General features: G+C 40.8%; 3 protein-coding genes across 4 annotated transcripts in view; all 3 read left to right on the top strand.

Moving 5' to 3' along the window:
- The first annotated feature begins 1,515 nt into the window (after positions 1-1,515).
- tsen54 (TSEN54 tRNA splicing endonuclease subunit) lies at positions 1,516-9,772 on the top strand. Its single transcript, XM_030406376.1, has 12 exons — positions 1,516-1,623; positions 2,960-3,118; positions 3,344-3,407; positions 3,510-3,593; positions 3,741-3,839; positions 3,917-3,969; positions 4,111-4,218; positions 5,272-5,719; positions 5,888-6,023; positions 6,121-6,181; positions 8,557-8,670; positions 8,979-9,772. The coding sequence occupies exons 1-12, from the start codon at positions 1,535-1,537 to the stop codon at positions 9,127-9,129; spliced, it is 1,566 nt and encodes a 521-aa protein (XP_030262236.1). The 5' UTR covers positions 1,516-1,534; the 3' UTR covers positions 9,130-9,772.
- Positions 9,773-10,834: 1,062 nt separating this feature from the next.
- On the top strand, positions 10,835-15,236 carry LOC115574773 (5-hydroxytryptamine receptor 3A). The gene is made up of 9 exons (XM_030406377.1): positions 10,835-11,112; positions 11,228-11,394; positions 11,559-11,603; positions 11,720-11,829; positions 12,798-12,970; positions 13,066-13,226; positions 13,299-13,509; positions 13,594-13,752; positions 14,056-15,236. The coding sequence occupies exons 1-9, from the start codon at positions 11,073-11,075 to the stop codon at positions 14,328-14,330; spliced, it is 1,341 nt and encodes a 446-aa protein (XP_030262237.1). The 5' UTR covers positions 10,835-11,072; the 3' UTR covers positions 14,331-15,236.
- A 651-nt stretch (positions 15,237-15,887) lies between these two features.
- Positions 15,888-17,716, top strand: part of tmem104 (transmembrane protein 104) — a 64,857-nt gene continuing 63,028 nt past the window's right edge. For both annotated transcript variants that reach the window (XM_030408590.1, XM_030408589.1), the window contains exons 1-2: positions 15,888-16,180; positions 16,856-16,925. In XM_030408590.1, the coding sequence (XP_030264450.1) occupies positions 16,881-16,925 (45 nt within the window). In that variant the 5' untranslated portion in view covers positions 15,888-16,180; positions 16,856-16,880. The remainder of the gene's footprint in view (positions 16,181-16,855; positions 16,926-17,716) is intronic.

Below are 17,716 nucleotides of genomic sequence, written 5' to 3'. Positions count from 1 at the left end.
AAACCTTGCTCCTTTCCAGCAATGGGGAGACATTCTGAAACTTCATTGAGAGCTTGATGAGATCTCCTTTGAAACTTACAGGGAGCCCAAGTTGAGATTTTCTGCACCTGTTTCTCAGGAGAAACAATTGAGAAACAGAAGAAATCAGCCACAGCCTCACTTTGGTCTCACATAGATCTCATAGTTGTCTAGGAGAAATGAATGAGACACTACTGAGATCTCTTTTCCAATTTTCGTTTCCTCTGGGATTCCACTGGGTCCCACTCTTTCCTTCCCAATTGCCAATTACTCTCAGGAAATTCAATGACTTGCAGGCAATGAAACCAGTACTACCAAGAGTGGCCCACCAGTACTATGACAACCTCCCTCATCAATAGACAGTGTGAAAATGAGTTTGCACAGCACCTGAGTGGAACTTTGATTAAGGATGGGAAAGGAAAACAGTGATTACGGTTAGACATTAATAAACAACTTGGTTAAGGTTGACAAGTTAAACATCTTGGTTATATTTAGGAGGGTAAAACAACTTTGGTTATGTGATGTTTGCATTTATATGTAAGAGCGAAAAATGCCTAAGTCATGGCATATTCTGCCCAAGTCACTTTTTATTTGTTAGGGAATTGATGATGGGTCTTTTTCTTTTTGCATACTTGTTCACACATCTGGTTGAATGTACTGTTACAATATCAATACAAAATATCAATATGTTTTCTAAAAATTATGTTTTTTCTTGTTTTCCAAAAACTTTAAAATATGACTTATGCAATTATGCTATGAGGCTGACGATATGTTAAAACATTTAGGAAGAACTGAACTCAGTTCCCAGAATTCCCCTGTCTTCAAACAATGGTCCAAAGACTGTCAAGAGACAAAGGTTTGAGCTATTGTTGGTCAGGGTGACAGAGGAGGTGGTCAGAACTCCAGCTCCATCGTTTGTTCCCTCTCTTCTCCAGTTCTGCCCCCACTGGGCTTTGCCTCCTGCTCTTCTCCAGGATTCTTTTGGGCCCAACAGCTGCTGAAAGCTGCCAGCTGCATTTCCAGCAGGTCCAAAGAACTTCTCCCCACAGCATCGAGTTGCCTCCCTGCAAGGTAAAAGAGCGACCAGTATTCTCCATCCACCTTCTTTCATCTGACTCGCTGTTAAATGAAATACTTTTGAAGCTCCAGGCTGTCTATTTAATATTATTGAGTGAATTTTGCCAAATTGGAAATTATTATTTATTATTATTTGTCATAGCCAATATAGAGACCATCAATCAGATACAGGAGTAATAAATAAATACAGTAAAGACAATATAAACAATATAGATAAGAAACAAAATATTTACACTAGTATAAAGAAAAACTTGGTTAAAAGATAAAAAAAAAAAAAAAGACATTTAAGTGAGTCATTGTTGTGGTTATTAACATAATTTAATAGCTGAATTATGTTTATTCCATAAACAGCTGTTTGCACTTTAGCGCCCCCTGCTGGCCATGTTGGCAACTACTTTTAATACTCAGTGAACCTGACGGGCTCTGGGACCCGGAGGAGATGTACAGGACAGGACGGCGCTGCCCGGTAAACATGGCGGACCATAACAAGAGAGACACGGAGGGGGAGTTCTTCAGCGAAGTATTAAGGTCCGTTATCACCTTTATTCACACCTTTAATATATTTATCGACAGGGGATCAATAAGTTACACATTTCTCCCGCTCAGTGGATGTTTGTCAGACATTTTGTGTTGTCGGAAACCATGTGTGCTTCTTTTCTCGTGGTTCATTCAACGTTAACTGTCAGCTAGCTAGCAAAGTTGTCAGGTTGTGGTTCCAGCATGTAACTTAATTTACTGGGAAAACATCAGTGAACGTTTAGAAAAACACAGAAGCCAGCTGTACAGCAGTTAATAGATCTTTATTCTACACTGTGCTCTCTCTGCCAGACTAATTGTGTTTAAATTAGTTGTGGAAATGAGGGGAAAACATTTAAAAATAAAGAATTAATTGCAGTAAAAGCAGTTTCTGGGGTTTCTGGGTTTCTGTACATTAGCTAGTTGTTTTGAATATGGTGTTCACAAAGGGACGTTTCACATTGTTCCCCAGGCATCATGTAGTTAATCTATTTTTATAAAAATCAAAATAATAACCCAGGGCGAGGTCCAGTGGCAGTGAGTCATGGCTTTATGACTCACAGTGGAAATAAACAGGACTTGGAGCCATTCATGCAGCTGGTTTTCATTAAGTTATATAACAGAAATGCTCAGGCAGAAGAGGGAGTTATTAGCACTCATTATCTGTGCATACTGTAAAACACATTCAGATGAAAAGTGATGATTGTGCTTCACATAATAATGATAAATTCAAAGCACTTTGCTGTGTGAGTTAGCCTGAGTTAAAGTCACATGTAAGAGAGCGCCTTTTTCCACTTCTTCTTTTAGTTGTGTGATTGAACTGGTTGGCAAGGATATGAGATTTTCACGGTACGACAACCATCCCAGAAAATGCCAGATTACTTTTACTATCATCAGTTACGACGATCCTTAAAGGAATGAAAGCAGAAGAGCTTTTGTATGAACACACGCTTTATTAGAAACTCTCAAGTTTAAAACTGGAGATAAGCAAATGAAAGAAGTATGATAACTGTCAATACCAATACTGATGTATACCTTAAAGTTGCACATTGCTGCAACACTCAAAGAACATTTATAAAACTGCTCTGGTGCAACACTACAAACTCATCTGTACTTTTATTTTCTCCAAAAAGAGCGACTGCAGTTGTTCTTAAACCTTCAATTTGGACCTAAAGCCTTAATTCGTGCTCTCTTTTTGAAATATCTTTGATAAACCTGTCAGGCACAGTTGTTTTCCTTCTCATCTCTTCAGTGTCGACTTGAAGTTCAATCTTAAAACATTATGTTATCCTGTCCAGACTCTGAAGTTTATATTAATATGTTTTGCTTTTATTTCTTTAAATTCCAGCCCGTCTGAACTGTTTGCAGCCCGGTCCAGGAGTCACAAGATCCCAGTCCGAGGTCAGAAGGATTTCTTCCCCGATGACTCAGACGAGCAAAGACAGCGGCTCGAGCAGAGTCTGAACGAGCACTGGAGCCTCATATCAGAGGAGAGAGTGGAGAGACTGTGAGTTAGCGTCGCTTAATTATCACCAGAAGAATTAAAAGTTTGTAGCTCTTTCAAAGGGTGCATTTGCATGATGCTGATATATTACTATTATATCAGCAGCACAGAGTAGTTTTAAAATTACAATGAGATAGTTCTGGGACAGTATATCATCTGATAAAAGTAGTTTGTGTCACTCTGCAGCACCAACATGAGACGAATACTGTCTGTTTTATTTTCCTGCAGAGGAAACCTGGTGAAGGCCACATGGCTTCAAAGTGAGCAGATAGTGGAGCTTCAGTCTCCTGCTGTGAGTGAAACAAACTATCAGTACTACTCTGTAATCAGCCTGTATTTGTCATTAAATGTCTGTTGAAATATTAAACTGTGTCTCACAATATTTGTTTATTAGGGGAAGTTTTGGCAGACGATGGGCTTTTCTGCCAACGGCAAACAGAATCTCCTCCCTGAAGAGGCTCTCTACCTGATGGAGTGTGTGAGTGGCAGTTTAAACCTGTTCTCCAGGGTGCGGTTCACCCTCTTAGGACAATATTGTTCTATAGTATTTATAAAACATAAATGCTGTAACGCATGTGTTTTGTGAAATACTGAATGATGACATGTGAGTGTCCTGTGTGATCAGGGGAACCTGCAGGTGTTCTACCAGAACCTGCCGCTGTCCATCCAGGACGGCTACGAGAAGTTTCTGTCCTCGAGCACAGTGAGCCTCCAGCAGTATCAGGTACAAATAAACACTCAGAGATCCTGAAGGACGACCGCTGTGCTGAACTCTTATAACGATTCTTTATCATCACAAAGGTGTTCGCACATTTGAAGAGGCTCGGCTACGTGGTGCACAGATTCGATCCCAGGTATTGAAATCAGACGGAGTTAGAAGCATTTACAGACTCTTTCAGACATGCACTTCCTTAAATACATCTTAAGTGACTCATATTTTGAATGTTGTTGCTGCAGAAGTCAGAATAATGTGTGTCATGTTTGTCTTTGCCCAGTTTGGAGCCGTCGTCCTACGCGAGGCAGCTGAACCTGCCGCAGTCACGTGACCGAGCGGTGAAACAGCTGAAGAGGAAGCGCAGCGCCAGCCCCACCGCAACATCCAGGTAGACTGAGGCGAATTCCATTTACTGTCCATGTTATTACCGAGTGTGAAAGATTTAATTCAGAGAGTTATCTGGGGCTCAACTGGATTTTATGGTTCAGCTGCTGCTCGATGAAAGAACAGGAAGAAATAAAAAGTAGGAATATTATTTGTCGTTATAGAACAAGCTATTGATTTTAAAGTAATTCTAGAGGAACTCCAGTGATTATTAAGTAAATCTGCCAAACCTAAAAATTGATGTAGAGGCCTTGCCAGGGTGCAGACCATCATGACACCAAACAAGTTTTTCCTGTGGCAGCTGGTCAATAGAGGATCAATAGAGGGCGCCAGACATCAAGACGGAGGACGACTCGTTTTTCTTTTTAAGGAGCGAGTTTAACAAGAAGTTTCTGCTAACTGCATGCAGAGATGCTTTATTTCTCTTCCCCTGCTTCCTTTTTCAAACTTTCAGATCACAGCCAGCGTCCCTTCAGACAGGTGTGATTGATTTAAAGGAGGCTGTTTTCAATCCTGGTTACACTTGAACTTGAAGCGCCTACTTCCAAGAAAAATGTCACCAGCTGCCACTGGGTCGTCTGTAAGAGCAGACAATCGAATTAAATCGATCGATCAGAGTGGAGGCAAAGACAGACTGAGGACAGAAACGGAGAGTAACGAGATATTCTGACTGTTTGACTCTAACGGGTCGTTCATCTTCAAAAATACTGAGTCCTACAACTCAGATAATACGCTTAATGTCATGTTTTGATCAATTCTAGCTGTGTGGTGATCGCCCACATCTGTCAAACTCAAACTTAATGTGTAATAGTTCCTCTTGAATTGTTTCACCTGTGAAAGTGTCTCCAACTAACTAGATTTTTCTACATTTCAATAATATAAAATTTTTACTGATGAATGACAGAATTATTGGTTCTCACAACTTTCTCTCCATCAATGTACTCGGACAACTTATTAAGTTTTATTGCAGCTTCATTTGTAAAGTGTTGCTCAGATAAATGACTGATTTGAGACTTTTGTAAATCAGAAACTTATACAAAGTTTTCTCTTGCTTTAGTCATACAGAAGTACAGGAAACACCCACAGCTGACAGAATGGAGGAAGATGAATGTGGCCGTGATGGTGAAGAGGATAAAAAACCTCCTGAATCGCCCTTGACGGCGTCTGCAGGGACTGCTGCAGCTTCCTCGGATGAAGGCGGGGGCAGGACCTGGTGGATGACGGACGATCTCGGGGAGCGATCGGATCACAAGCCCGCCTCTGGTCGCTCACGCTGGCACTTCAGCTCCATCCCTTTCCCTGACCTGGGCTCCAGGGGGAGCTCCTCCAGCTGCCTGGTCCCTCCAGACTCCTCTCTGCTCCCTGGGTCTGTGGCTGTGGGAGTCTGTGACATCGCCCCCTGGAGGCGGAGGATAAACCTGCGGGAGGTGAAGATGTCCTCGAAGGAGCGGAGGAGGGAGGAGGACAAGCGAAGGCGCCGGTGGGACATCAACAGAGACAGAGAGGTTCGTAGCATGTAGTATAACATCAAAACACAACTGTCTTTTGATTCTGCACCTTTCTACAAGCTCTGGAGATGTAGTATTTAAAATAAAAGATTTCTCTGCATAAGAATGACCTTTGCACACACGGAGCCACATCATGCGGACTCACGTTCTGCGTTCCTGTTGAAGGTTCGGCGCTGCAGAAACTGGGCGGAGTATCGGGAGCTCCTGGCGAGGCGGGAGGGGAGACCTAAAGGCCGACCAGCTCACCTGTGGAACAGAGAGGTCACTCCTCTACATGACCCCAGACAACCAATCCCCACTAGTGAGATCACACAGATCCAGCTTCTAGAGTTGATTTTAGCCTCAGGATCTTTTAGTTGCATCTGATTCAATCAGTGATGTTTGTTTTTTTATTCCAGAGGAGCTGCTGGATAAACTGAGTGTGATAAAATCGACACATCTGCTGGAGGAAGCATCCAGGTATCACTTGTTTCTGCTTCTTTTGTCACACTGACAACTGGTCAACAGTGAAAATGATTTGTCTTATCTGATGTCTGTTCAGCAGTCACCAGACGTTCACCTCCTCATATGACATACCTTTAAACTGATATCGTTCAGTCTGACGGGGTTTTACGAGCCCCATCCGACTCCATGTGACATGTGATGAACCGGTGAGATTCTGTTGGTCTCTAGGCGTCTTTACCCGGATCAAACTTTAATCAACAGAGTGTCTGCAGGTCTTAAAGTCCTGAAAAGCCTTGAATTCAGCCTGCTGTTGACAAAAACGCTGATAAACTGCATGTGACGCTGACGTGGCAGGTCAGTGTCCATGCAGGAAGCTGTATAATCCTTTTTTGTGGCCTTTATCCTTTACTAGGCCTGTCACAATAACATATTGTCCCAGAAGTTTATTCTATTATTGAAATAAAAATAATAATAATTTCATTTATTTAGCCCTTTTCATGGAAAGATGCAGCCCAACGTGCTTAACGAAGACAGGATAAAAGAATATGCGATAAAAACAATAGAAGTGGATGTAAAATGTGGAATAACAGATTAAAACAAGCAGCAGTTGGAATAGATTAGAGAAAAGCAAGCAGACACTAGCTTTTAAAATGTTTACTTTAGCAAGCACACAAAAAATATTATTATTTTATTAATCATTAATCGACTTAATTGTTGTGTGGAGCTGGAAAATACAGACAAAAACGTCTTATAAATGTTATTAGATTAAAGGAGCATCATGTAGTTTTGGAGGATAAATTCAAACTCAGACAAAAATGTCCCAGAACACTGTTTGAAGTCACAAATGTGGCAGGGTCCGCCACATATAAACAAGTAAAATAGTATAAACTGTGTCGTCCTTTAATGTCAGTTTGTTTATTCAGTCATGGAAACAAAGTGAGTTTGTTTGTTTAGTTTGTTGAAACATAAAAAAAATCAGCTGATGAAGATCTTAAAGGGATATTCCGGTGTATGTTATTATTATTATTATTTATTTTATTTTTTTTAAGATTTCCTGGCATAGACACCTTTATTAAGCAGTAGACAGATAGGAAATATGGGAGAGAGAGGGGGATGTGACATGCAGCAAAGGACCTCCGGCTGGAATCGAACCGGGGTCCGCTGCGTATATGGCATGCGCTCTAACCACTCAACCACCTGCGCGCCCATTCCGGTGTAAGTTTAATCCATGGTCTAAATCACCGTGAAACTGTGTTAGACTCCCTCTCGAGAGATCAAGTTAGCAGACCGCTAATTTATGGAGTTTTATCAACCTCAGAAACGACCGCACGACAACAATACACTGCAGTAAATGGATCCAAATATAAACCGCCACCAAAAAGCCACAAATAATGCTCAGAACAGCACCAAACTTGAAGTCCCGACGCGACGATTACCGAGTGCGGTTAGAAATGCTCAATTCCGTTCTTTTCCCTGTCCGCTCTCGATAATAACTGTTATAAACTGGCAGGTAAGACACATATGAACTTTGATTGCTTTTCCATGGAGTCATAATCATACATTTTCATCCATGAGCCGCGGAACTCTACTGCACTCGGTAATCGACTCGTCGGGACTTCCCGTCAACAGGAAGCTGCTGCAGAAGAGTGGTAAATTTAGTCAGCTTTTCAGTAGAAATCCAGCTAAGCTAGCGGAGGTTAGATGCCCCGGACTATGTGCTGAGACCCTATTTGTACTGTTGCTGAAGTTTGGTGCTGTTCTGAGCATTATTTGTGGCTTTTTGGTGGCAGTTTATATTTGGATCCATTTACTGCAGTGTATTGTTGTCGTGCGGTCGTTTCTGAGGTTGATAAAACTCCGTAAATTAGCGGTCTGCTAACTTGATCTCTCGAGAGGGAGTCTAACACAGTTTCACAGTGATTTAGACCATGGATTAAACTTACACCGGAATATACCTTTAATATGTCTTCCCCAAAACTATGGCATGCTCCTTTAAAGTATTAATGAGTCACTGTAGCCTTATCGTCCCTGTTTGTTCTCCGTCATCCTCTGACTGCTGTGACAGTAAAAACAAAGGTGTTAAATTTAAATTGTTTATTTGTGTGACAGACTTGATGTGTAATGGGTCGAACGCCACATCAGCCCTGATGAAGTAAGCTGCTGGGTCACAGTCACGTCTGCGTCGCCTCTCGGAGAGAATAAATCAGTTTGGACTTTATATGAACCCGGCTCGTCTCACTGCTATCACACTTTATGATCTTTAATTTACAAACTCATAAAGACGCTGTTTGTCACGGCCTCGTGGCGCTCGCGTACGACGAGGTTGATGTATTGTTGACATGATGGAGAGTCTGTCATTCAGGCGGAGGCGTTGTGCTTTGTCTCCGCAGTATAAAAGGTTCAGACGAGTGGAGGATTTGTTTCAATGTTTACCAGCCGGATACGGTGGCCGACTTCAAGAAGAGCAACCCGGGGAAACCTTACTCCCGCATGTGTGTGTGCAGGTAAGTGATCAAACAAACTGTGTGTGTTCAGTATTATCTTACAGAAACAATGACATCCGACCCACATTGATTAAATATAATAGTGGTTAAAGATGAATGACCGTTTTGTCCCTAATAGAGCCGCAGTCAACTAATTGATCTGTTGATTATCTTAAAATGATTGTTTGGTCAGTAAAATGTAATATAATATTGAAATGTTCCCCACAACTGTGAGTCTATTCATGTACAACATCGTGAAACTGAAGCGTTCAGTTGTCTCTCTCTTGAGTCTGACCACATTGATTGATTTCCTCCGTGTGGTCTCTCAGTTTCGACGGCCCCGTCCCCGACCTGCGAGCCATCAAGCTCCTGACCTACCAGAGTGGAGACGTCCCGGTGGTGTTGGCCGTGGTCGACCACGGAGACATCTCCTTCTACACCTTTAAAGACTTCCACCTGCCCACTGACGTGTTCTCGTGAGACCTCGCTGCTCTCCAACAAACACCGCAGGACTTTTATATCAGTCTGCATCTGTTGGGTCGGCTGGACAAGAGAAATAAAAACACGTCCTTGTTTTAAACGATGTGAAGACGATCCTGAAACTTGCTCGTTTGTCTTTTCGTGCCAAAAGTTTGAATCCTCAGGTCGTTTCTGTGGGAGAGGAGGAGGCTTGTGTCTTTTCTGTGCCAAATCTAGTTGTTTTTAAATTCATTTTTATTGGTTTTCATGATTTGTTTAAACTTTTGAGAGTGTTTTGAGACAGAGCAAGTCATTTTCCAAGTGACGTATATGAACTATTGAGTATTTTATTCCTAGCAGGATGTGATTTGTTGCTACAACATCTATGCAAAAGACACATGACAGAAGGATGACGGAAGATGAATAAGACATTTAGTGTCCTGGAAAAGAACATGAGGAAGTCATTTAGTGCAGAAATGCTGATTTTCTTTATTTAAAGATACCGAATGCTCGACTGCAGCTCCTCCAGCTCCTCCAGCTTCAAAGCATCAGCACTGCAGTGAGGAGGAAAATATTAAAATTCTAAATTAAATCCTAAAAGTGTTACAGTTACACACACTTGTCTTACTACTTTTTAGGGGATAAAACATGGTGTCTGAACAAACTGTGTCTTCTTGTGCAGCTCTGGTTGATGTTCTGTATCTGAGAGGCTGAAATTGAATGAATGCTTCACTTTGCACGTTAGTTTTGCTCTTTGAGAAATGTTAGCGGTTCGTCATGCAAACTATAAATACAACTCTTCAGGAATAGTTTAACCTAAAAATCCAGTCATCATCTCCTCTCTCTGCGCTGATGGAAACTCAGGTGGAGTTTCGTAGTCTACAAAACATTTCTGGAGCTTCACAGTAAAACAGAGTTGCAGCATAAAATGCATGGAAGCATAAAATGGCTCCACACAGCTCACTTACTGTAAATATCCAGGATTGATTTTAAAAGACTCGTGGTTGAGCTCGTGCACCAACTTCCAGGAATCCAGAAATTGTCATTGTCGTTGCAGGATTGGAAATTTTTCAACATGTTTGTTAGTTTCTCACATTTATCTGGTATATTCAGGTGGCTGGTGGCCAGAGAACAACCTTTCTCAAGGTGACATCTTTGCTGTTGAGCGAAATGTGTTATCGTGCACGAGCTCGACTGCACATTGAGGGTGTAAATAATGTAATTTACACCCTCAAAATAATCATTTTGGGATCTCGGGGGCTTCTGGAGACTTTGATTACAGCAGACGAGCTGTGGAACCACTAGATGTTGTCTTTTTGTTGTTTTTCTGTTTTAAATCAAGTCTCTGTTCTGTGGACTACACCGAGACTTCCCCTGACTCTGAGATGATGACTGGACGTTTTCGCATGAACTGTTCCTTTAAACAGATTTATCATGAGGTTTACTTACAAACGTTTCCTTGGCTCTTCATCTCGTCGGCCGTTCTGCTGATGGAGATCGAGTTGAGTGGATCTTAAATTGAGATTGAGTGTAAAGATATGACATTGACATTGACAGTGAGACTCTGAGGTCCATTCAGTACTGGTTCTGGAGCTCTGGTGTTTCTTGTGTGAGATGTTACTAATGTGCAGGTTCTTTTTCTACATTTTCTAATTAAAAAAACCTTGAATCATTTCCACTCATGTGCCTGTTTCCTCTCGACTGCAGGTGTTGAAAGCATGGAGAACACTGATGTCACTCTGAGGTCTCCTCTTGTTGACTTTCTTGCTTCAGCTGCAGGTCGACAATAGAAATGTTCTGTGTGTTCTGGTGATTTATGTCGTTCTTAAGCGGACCGCAGAGCAGAGCAGTTAATTAGATCTTTTGAAGTCTCTTCCGGGACTTACCTGTGGTATTGTTCAGCTGTCTTTGTAGCGTTGCAGCTTAAAAGGGTTTCGCTCAGATCGAGATGAAGGCAAACAGCCATGTCGGCTCCGAGGATTCTCGTCTTTGTCGCTCTGATTGGTGAGTTATTAAATTACGCTTTAAAAGATTGATCTGGATTATAACAGAGAAAACTGCAGCTGTTATTTAGAAACGATGAGGATGTTTTGAGTGTTTTCTGTGTTTTTCCCTGCAGGTGTTTCCAGCAGTCAGACTGCTTCAGACTGCTCATACTTGAGTCTTCTGCAACACTTAAACCTGACAGCAACTAATGAACTTCTATCAGTCATGCGACCCGTGAAGAACTGGATGACACCCTCCAGTGTTCTGATGGACATGTATATGTACGGTATTTTAAATGTGGTGAGTGTCGCCTCAGAGACAGATGAAATATATCACCCTGAATATATGTGTGGAAGGAAACCACTAGATTTATCTGAGGAAATCTGTTTTTTCCTCAAGCAAACTTGATGTTTTTGTTGTAAATGCCTGTGAAAACTCACCGCAGTGCTGCTGATTGTCTGCAGGATGAGAAGTCTCAGACTGTCACGAGTCACATCTGGGTCCAAATGGTAAGAAAAGTTTAAATTTAAAAACCTCAGTGGTCTTTTCTTAACTTCAGCAGCATCAGGTTGCTTTAGCTTCAGTCTCTTGTGTCACACTGTGTTTTAAAACTGTATTTTTCCAGGGTTGGCAAAATGAATTCCTAACTTGGAATTCTTCTGACTTTTGTGGGATCCACACGCTGACCATTCCGACATCGAAGCTGTGGATCCCTGATATATTCATCCAAGAGGAGTATGTATTTATTTTAATATCATCTTATAACATAACAACTGCAGTTTTTGGATCTGATCTTATTCAAAGTGGTGATTTCTTGAAGGAAGCTCAGGAAAGCTGCTCTCATTGTGACAAAAGTTTCACCAGACTAAAGAAAAAAAGCTGAAGAAGATGAATGTGCGAAGAGAAAATGTTCTCAGCTACAGAGCAGCATATTATAATTAGAATTATAATAATGTCCTTATTTATGTAACGAGTTTAAAAAGTGGTTTAATGGACAAAACAACAGGAGGACAAGAAGAGTGAAACAAGACCAGACCCAGGAGAAGCTAAAGCAAGCATATGAATAACGGGGATAAGAGCAATTAAAACAGGAAACATTAAGCAATTTAATACAAATCAAAGGCAATAAAATCACTCGCTGGTCAGCTGGGACATGTGTGTTAGCAGCTAGTGCTACGTTCAGCAACCTCTCCGGCTTTTTTGGTCTAAAAAATACATCGACTCAACACCTCAATCATGTAAACACTTACTGCTGTAGGTGTGTGCTTTGTGCTAACTGGGTACGCTTGGTTCAGGTGCTGTGTGCTTTGTGCTAACTGGGTACGCTTGGTTCAGGTGCTGTGTGCTTTGTGCTAACGTTAGCCGCTGAAGGAGTGCCTTCTTGCAGCTGCTTTGTTCTTTGGATCAGGGTTTGTGCACTTTGAGCTGAACGCAGTCATCGGTACCCACATGTAAGAAAACTCCGGACATCATAGCGCACATTAACAATGAACATGGCTTTTGTAATAGCTGCTATTCCTGTGTGACTAGCTCGCTAATAGCTTAGCGGGACATCCACCTAGCCTTGTTGTGAAGACTCCAGTATGTAGGCTCACAGACAGGAGAGACCAGCTGCTTTTTGATGAAGACAAGCAAACCAATGAATCCTTTCACTACTTTTCATTTCCTCTTTGCTCTCTATTAAAACCGTCTTTGCTCCTCAGTGCCTCTGACAGTGGGAGTACTCAGAGAAGTGCTCTTGCCAGTGCGACTTCCAGCGGTTGGGTGATGGTTGGCGCCCGTCAGCGCCTCACCGCCACCTGTCAGCTAAGGCTGCAGATGTTCCCCTTCGATACACAAGTCTGTAACTTCACATTTTCATCCATGAGCAGTGACGGTAAATGACACCAGATCATCCAGAACGGTTTTGGGACATGTTTGACATAATGACCTGAAAATTAAATAACTTTTTTTTTTTTATTATCTTCACAGATGGCAGTATGAAGCTGGGAACATTCAGCAATGACACGACCCTGACTCGATTGTCTGAGCACTTCATGGTCACACAGGGAGAATGGCAGCTTCTACACATGGAAACTTTCGGGATTAATGTCACCATACACTCTGTGACTCAAAGCAAACTTGTATATAGGGTAGGAAAGGATTCTTGATAACAGTTTTCTATTCCTCAGGTGTGTTTGTCTCTAATTAATGAGTTTTTTCAGGTTAAAATCATCAGGAAGCCGTTGCTTTATTTGGTCATTTTCATCGTGCCCCTGTTCTACCTGCTGGTCCTGGATCTGGCCTCATTCTTCATCAGTGAGGGCAGCGGAGAGAAGATGAGCTTCAAAGTGACCGTCCTGCTCTCCATCTCCGTGTTGCTGCTCATTCTCAAGGACATGCTGCCGTCCACCGAGGACAAGCTGCCGATGATCGGTGAGATTTAACCGTGATAGGGTCTTCAGCGTCCTCTTCACCGACATCACGCTGACCTGTAACGTCTCTGCACCTTCATTCCAGCAATCTACTGTGTCGCCATCTTCGCCCTGGTGGGGCTGAGCGTCCTGGAGGCCATGCTGATTTCCTTCTTATTCGAACTCGATGGTCATTGTGACAAGAAGGAGAAAAGATGTGTTGATGCGGAAGAGGAGATTCAGCTGGAAACAGAGTGTCACAGAGGTACGTTTATTCAAACTAAAGATTTCTCTTTTGTCTGTTTTCCTTCCTTTATTTTGGAAATACTTTAAAAAACATAGATATATTATTGTCAGACTGAAAGCAACCCTAACGCTCACCCTCCCTCAATACTGGATTAGTTTAATGATTGCCCCCATTAGCAGTGCAAACACAAAAACAGGGTCCAGGTAAAAATACTGGAATTAGCCCTTTAGATACAGATTCAGCTGATAATTTTCTGCATGTTCATCGCCACCGGATCAATAATCACACCAGCTCGTTCTGATGGTTTATCTTCCCACGCAGAGTCTGCTGGATCTGTGGAGACTGGCCCAGTGAAACCAGAGAAAAGCTGCCTTCCCCTGGACGGGCCGAGCGGTCGCGACCTGCTGAAGAGAATCCTGATGGAAGTGAAGGAAGCTCGGCGGGAAATAGAAGGCCGAGAGAAAGAAAAGAGAAAGCCTGGATACTACAAACAAGTGGCTATAATCATAGACTCTGTGTTCTTCTTCCTCTATTTTGCTACTGTTGTCACTTTCCTGACGTTCATGTATATCATGTGGGTTGCAAATGGTTTATGATGTTGTGTGTTAAATCTACCAATGCATGCTTTTAAATTCAACGATGATGGGTTCTTACATAAACAACAATCTAATCCTTCAATGATTCGACTACTTCTTCTTTTTCAAAGTGCACAACAGATCTCTGATCATGAATTTACAACCTGCATATACTGTTTTGATGTAAATAGTCAGGATGACAGGTTTTTCTTTCACTTCATCCTCTGTCTGGATGTTTCCCTAGATATCACTGTAAGAAAAGTTTCCTCCTATTTAATATTACGTTAAATTTCTATATTGTTAAGAAGAGAGATAGAAGAAGAACATGAGGGTTTTAATGGGGAAAAGGTGATTTATTTATTGTGATATGCAATAAAAGTCAAATTAAATGTGTCACATTTTCTTTTGGGGGACCGAAAATATTCACAAAGCACAAAGTAATAATTCTAATTTTGAATAGTGTACCATGAAATGTTCATTAAAACTGTCCTGAGAATGCACCTGTACAAAAGTAAACAGACAGGTGTGCATATCATATGACCTGTACATGTGTCATATGACTGGACATGTTGGTTACGGGCAGGCAATAAACAAACAAAGCAGTTTCCCCCAAGAGCTTTAAAAAATGTCACACATGGTAAATATATTTTTTTGTGTGTTTGATAAGTTATATCAGCCGTAATTATACAAAAGAAAAAACAACATATTTCTATAAGTTCCATTTCACACAGTTCATTTTATGTCATTATTTATGTTTCTGTTTAAGTTGTCTCATATTTTTGGATATTATTTTTGTCATGTTTACATTTAACTAACATTTTACATACTTGTATGTATCATATTCATGTAAGAAACTATTTGTTTGTAGCCGACTGTGCTGCACTTTTGCACGTTTCATATTAAAATAGTTGACTTGTTTACAGTAAATGTCTGCTGGTTTATTCTATTTTTAATATATAGTTGATGTTGGAGGTACTGAGGAGGGTTATGCGTTTAGCTGGGGGCCAAAAATTGAATTCTGTTAAGGGCCCGGTAACGCCTTGGGCCGGCTCTGGTAAGGGTTTGGTCGTTTTGGTAACCTAAACAGCACAGAGGGGCGGGTACAAACTACTCAGGAAAAACATGATTGAAAGATTTTGTTATTCAACCAAAAACACAATAAATACAAAGTAATGTAAAAAAATAATAATAATAAAAAAATAAAAATAAAAATATCTATATATATAAATTTATATATTTTATTGAACATATATATATATATATATATATATATATATATATATATATATATATATATATATATATATATATATATATATATATAAATAAGATAAATACAATAAAATAAAATTCATCATACAAAACATGCATTCACAATCAGATTTGATTGGACCTCGTGATTTATTTACCGGCATCAACAACCAATCAACAATCAGAGCGACAAGCTCCACATAACAACAACAAAGACAACTCCGTGTCGCCTTCACAATAAAAGCTTTGTCACAATAACCGCCATTAAGCGCAACTCATGGATGCCAGACACGATTTTACTTTGAATGTCACTACCGGAAGTGTAGGTTCATGTTAGCATTAGCTTGGTGTTTGTTCGTGCCGGAGCAAGTCAGCTGGTTTGTGAGTTTACTGCTTCAGTTAGCTCATAGTGAAAGCCTTGCTAGCCCATGGGAAAGTGTTTTTCTCAACACTTTCTTTTTAAACTTACTTCCCTCCATTTATCCAACAGATAAACGCCTCATGTTAGCTAGGTGCCTGCGGTTATTCAGCTAGCTAGCGAGGATTTGATCCAGCTGAAAGCTTGGAGCATCCTGCTAGCCTAGCAGCTAAATTGGCAAAACACACTGGAAAGAAGTAAGGTGAGTAGAATTTACTTTTTTGTTCATTAATGGCATGCATGTAGCTAGCTAGCGGACAGCTTAACAATTTTCTTACTTGTATCGGCGTGTTTTATAAACTGACACAACAGTACATTGTCCGTATGTATTTTTGTGTGACAGGTTTCAAACATATGCTGACATTTATGTTGCTAGCAAGTAGATGCAAGCTCACTGAGCTCAACACTGACTTTAACACAACTTTATACAACCCTGGTAGCTGTTGGAAGTATCCATACACTCCATAAAGCTAACATATGTCATGATTTTAATGGAAGTGGTAGTTGTTGTTCTATAATCTCTGTCACCAGACTACCCTGTACTGTTCGGTGAACATCAGCCAAAACACACATTTATGTCGAAACATGTGCTGCTTATTGAATCATATGTATGCCGAATTAGAAAGAGGATCTTAGAATATAAGAAATGATTTTAAATTAATTTATACTTAATGTGCTTTTTCTGCCAACGTTAAAATAAATCTTAATTTAGAGATATGTAAATGGGGCTCTTTGCTCTATATTTTTATTCTTACAATAAAGACTTTGCACAACCAGTTTTGGCAAACTGTACTTAATTATATTTATGAGATGAATCTTGGTTTTAAAAAAAGAAGAAGCTGGAATTGGGTTCAGGTGGCTGTTGTTGTTCTTTCAGGTGAGGAGGACCAGTGTCATCAACCATGGCAGGTGGAATTACAGAGACCGGGGAACCCTACTCCGCATTTGTGAGTGTCCTGCAGAGTACTGTGTTAATCCCTTTTTTTTCCAGCGTTCAAAGGAGAAGTCTGTAAAATCTGGGTTGTCGTTAGACTTTGTGGTCGCAAGAAGTTTTGTGCTGCACATTTATGAAAGCAAAGTTCACCTGACACAGTTTCAAAGGCAGAAGTATTTTTCTTCACTGACTTGCAGACGCTCTTACTTTAAAAAAAGAGGCTTGTGTTGAACTTTTGAACCGCCTGTCTTCTGAGTCAGTTAAATCTGCTGAAATAAACTCAATTTAAAGACATTATAAACTTATTACGACAGAAAAGAAACGTCAAAGTTATATGATGAGAAATGTCTTTGTAAGAAGTCATGTTCATATGGAAGTGAAGTGAAAACTAAAGAGGAAGCTAGAATGCTTACACACTTCTGTTTTACACTTCAGGCGTCTTTATGGTCTGGACTCAGTTTTGACGACTTATTTAGGTCCCTGCCTACGTCAGCAGGAATTGACCACAGAGATTAAGTTCTGCCGGTCAGGAGCTTTTTTCTTTTCTTTCAGGAAGCTTAAGCTTTGAATCATTTAAGCACTGTGATACCTGATAGGACTGAGTGCTGCCCCATTATCCCAGTTCTCTTCCCTGACAATGGTTGATTCCTCCACCTAGTCTTTTTATCAGCCAGTGCTGACCAGCAGCTGATGCTGTAGATTTTGTAGCTGTACATCAAGTAAATCATTAAAATTGGATGAAACTTGATTGATTCAGGAGTTAGGTCAGGCTGCTGGACAAAAAAAATCAAAGTTTGTCGTGCA

The sequence above is a fragment of the Sparus aurata genome, chromosome 23 (genome assembly GCF_900880675.1).
Source record: "Sparus aurata chromosome 23, fSpaAur1.1, whole genome shotgun sequence".
In the NCBI taxonomy this organism is placed as follows: Eukaryota; Metazoa; Chordata; class Actinopteri; order Spariformes; family Sparidae; genus Sparus; species Sparus aurata.
This window is presented reverse-complemented; position numbering and strand designations above follow the sequence as displayed.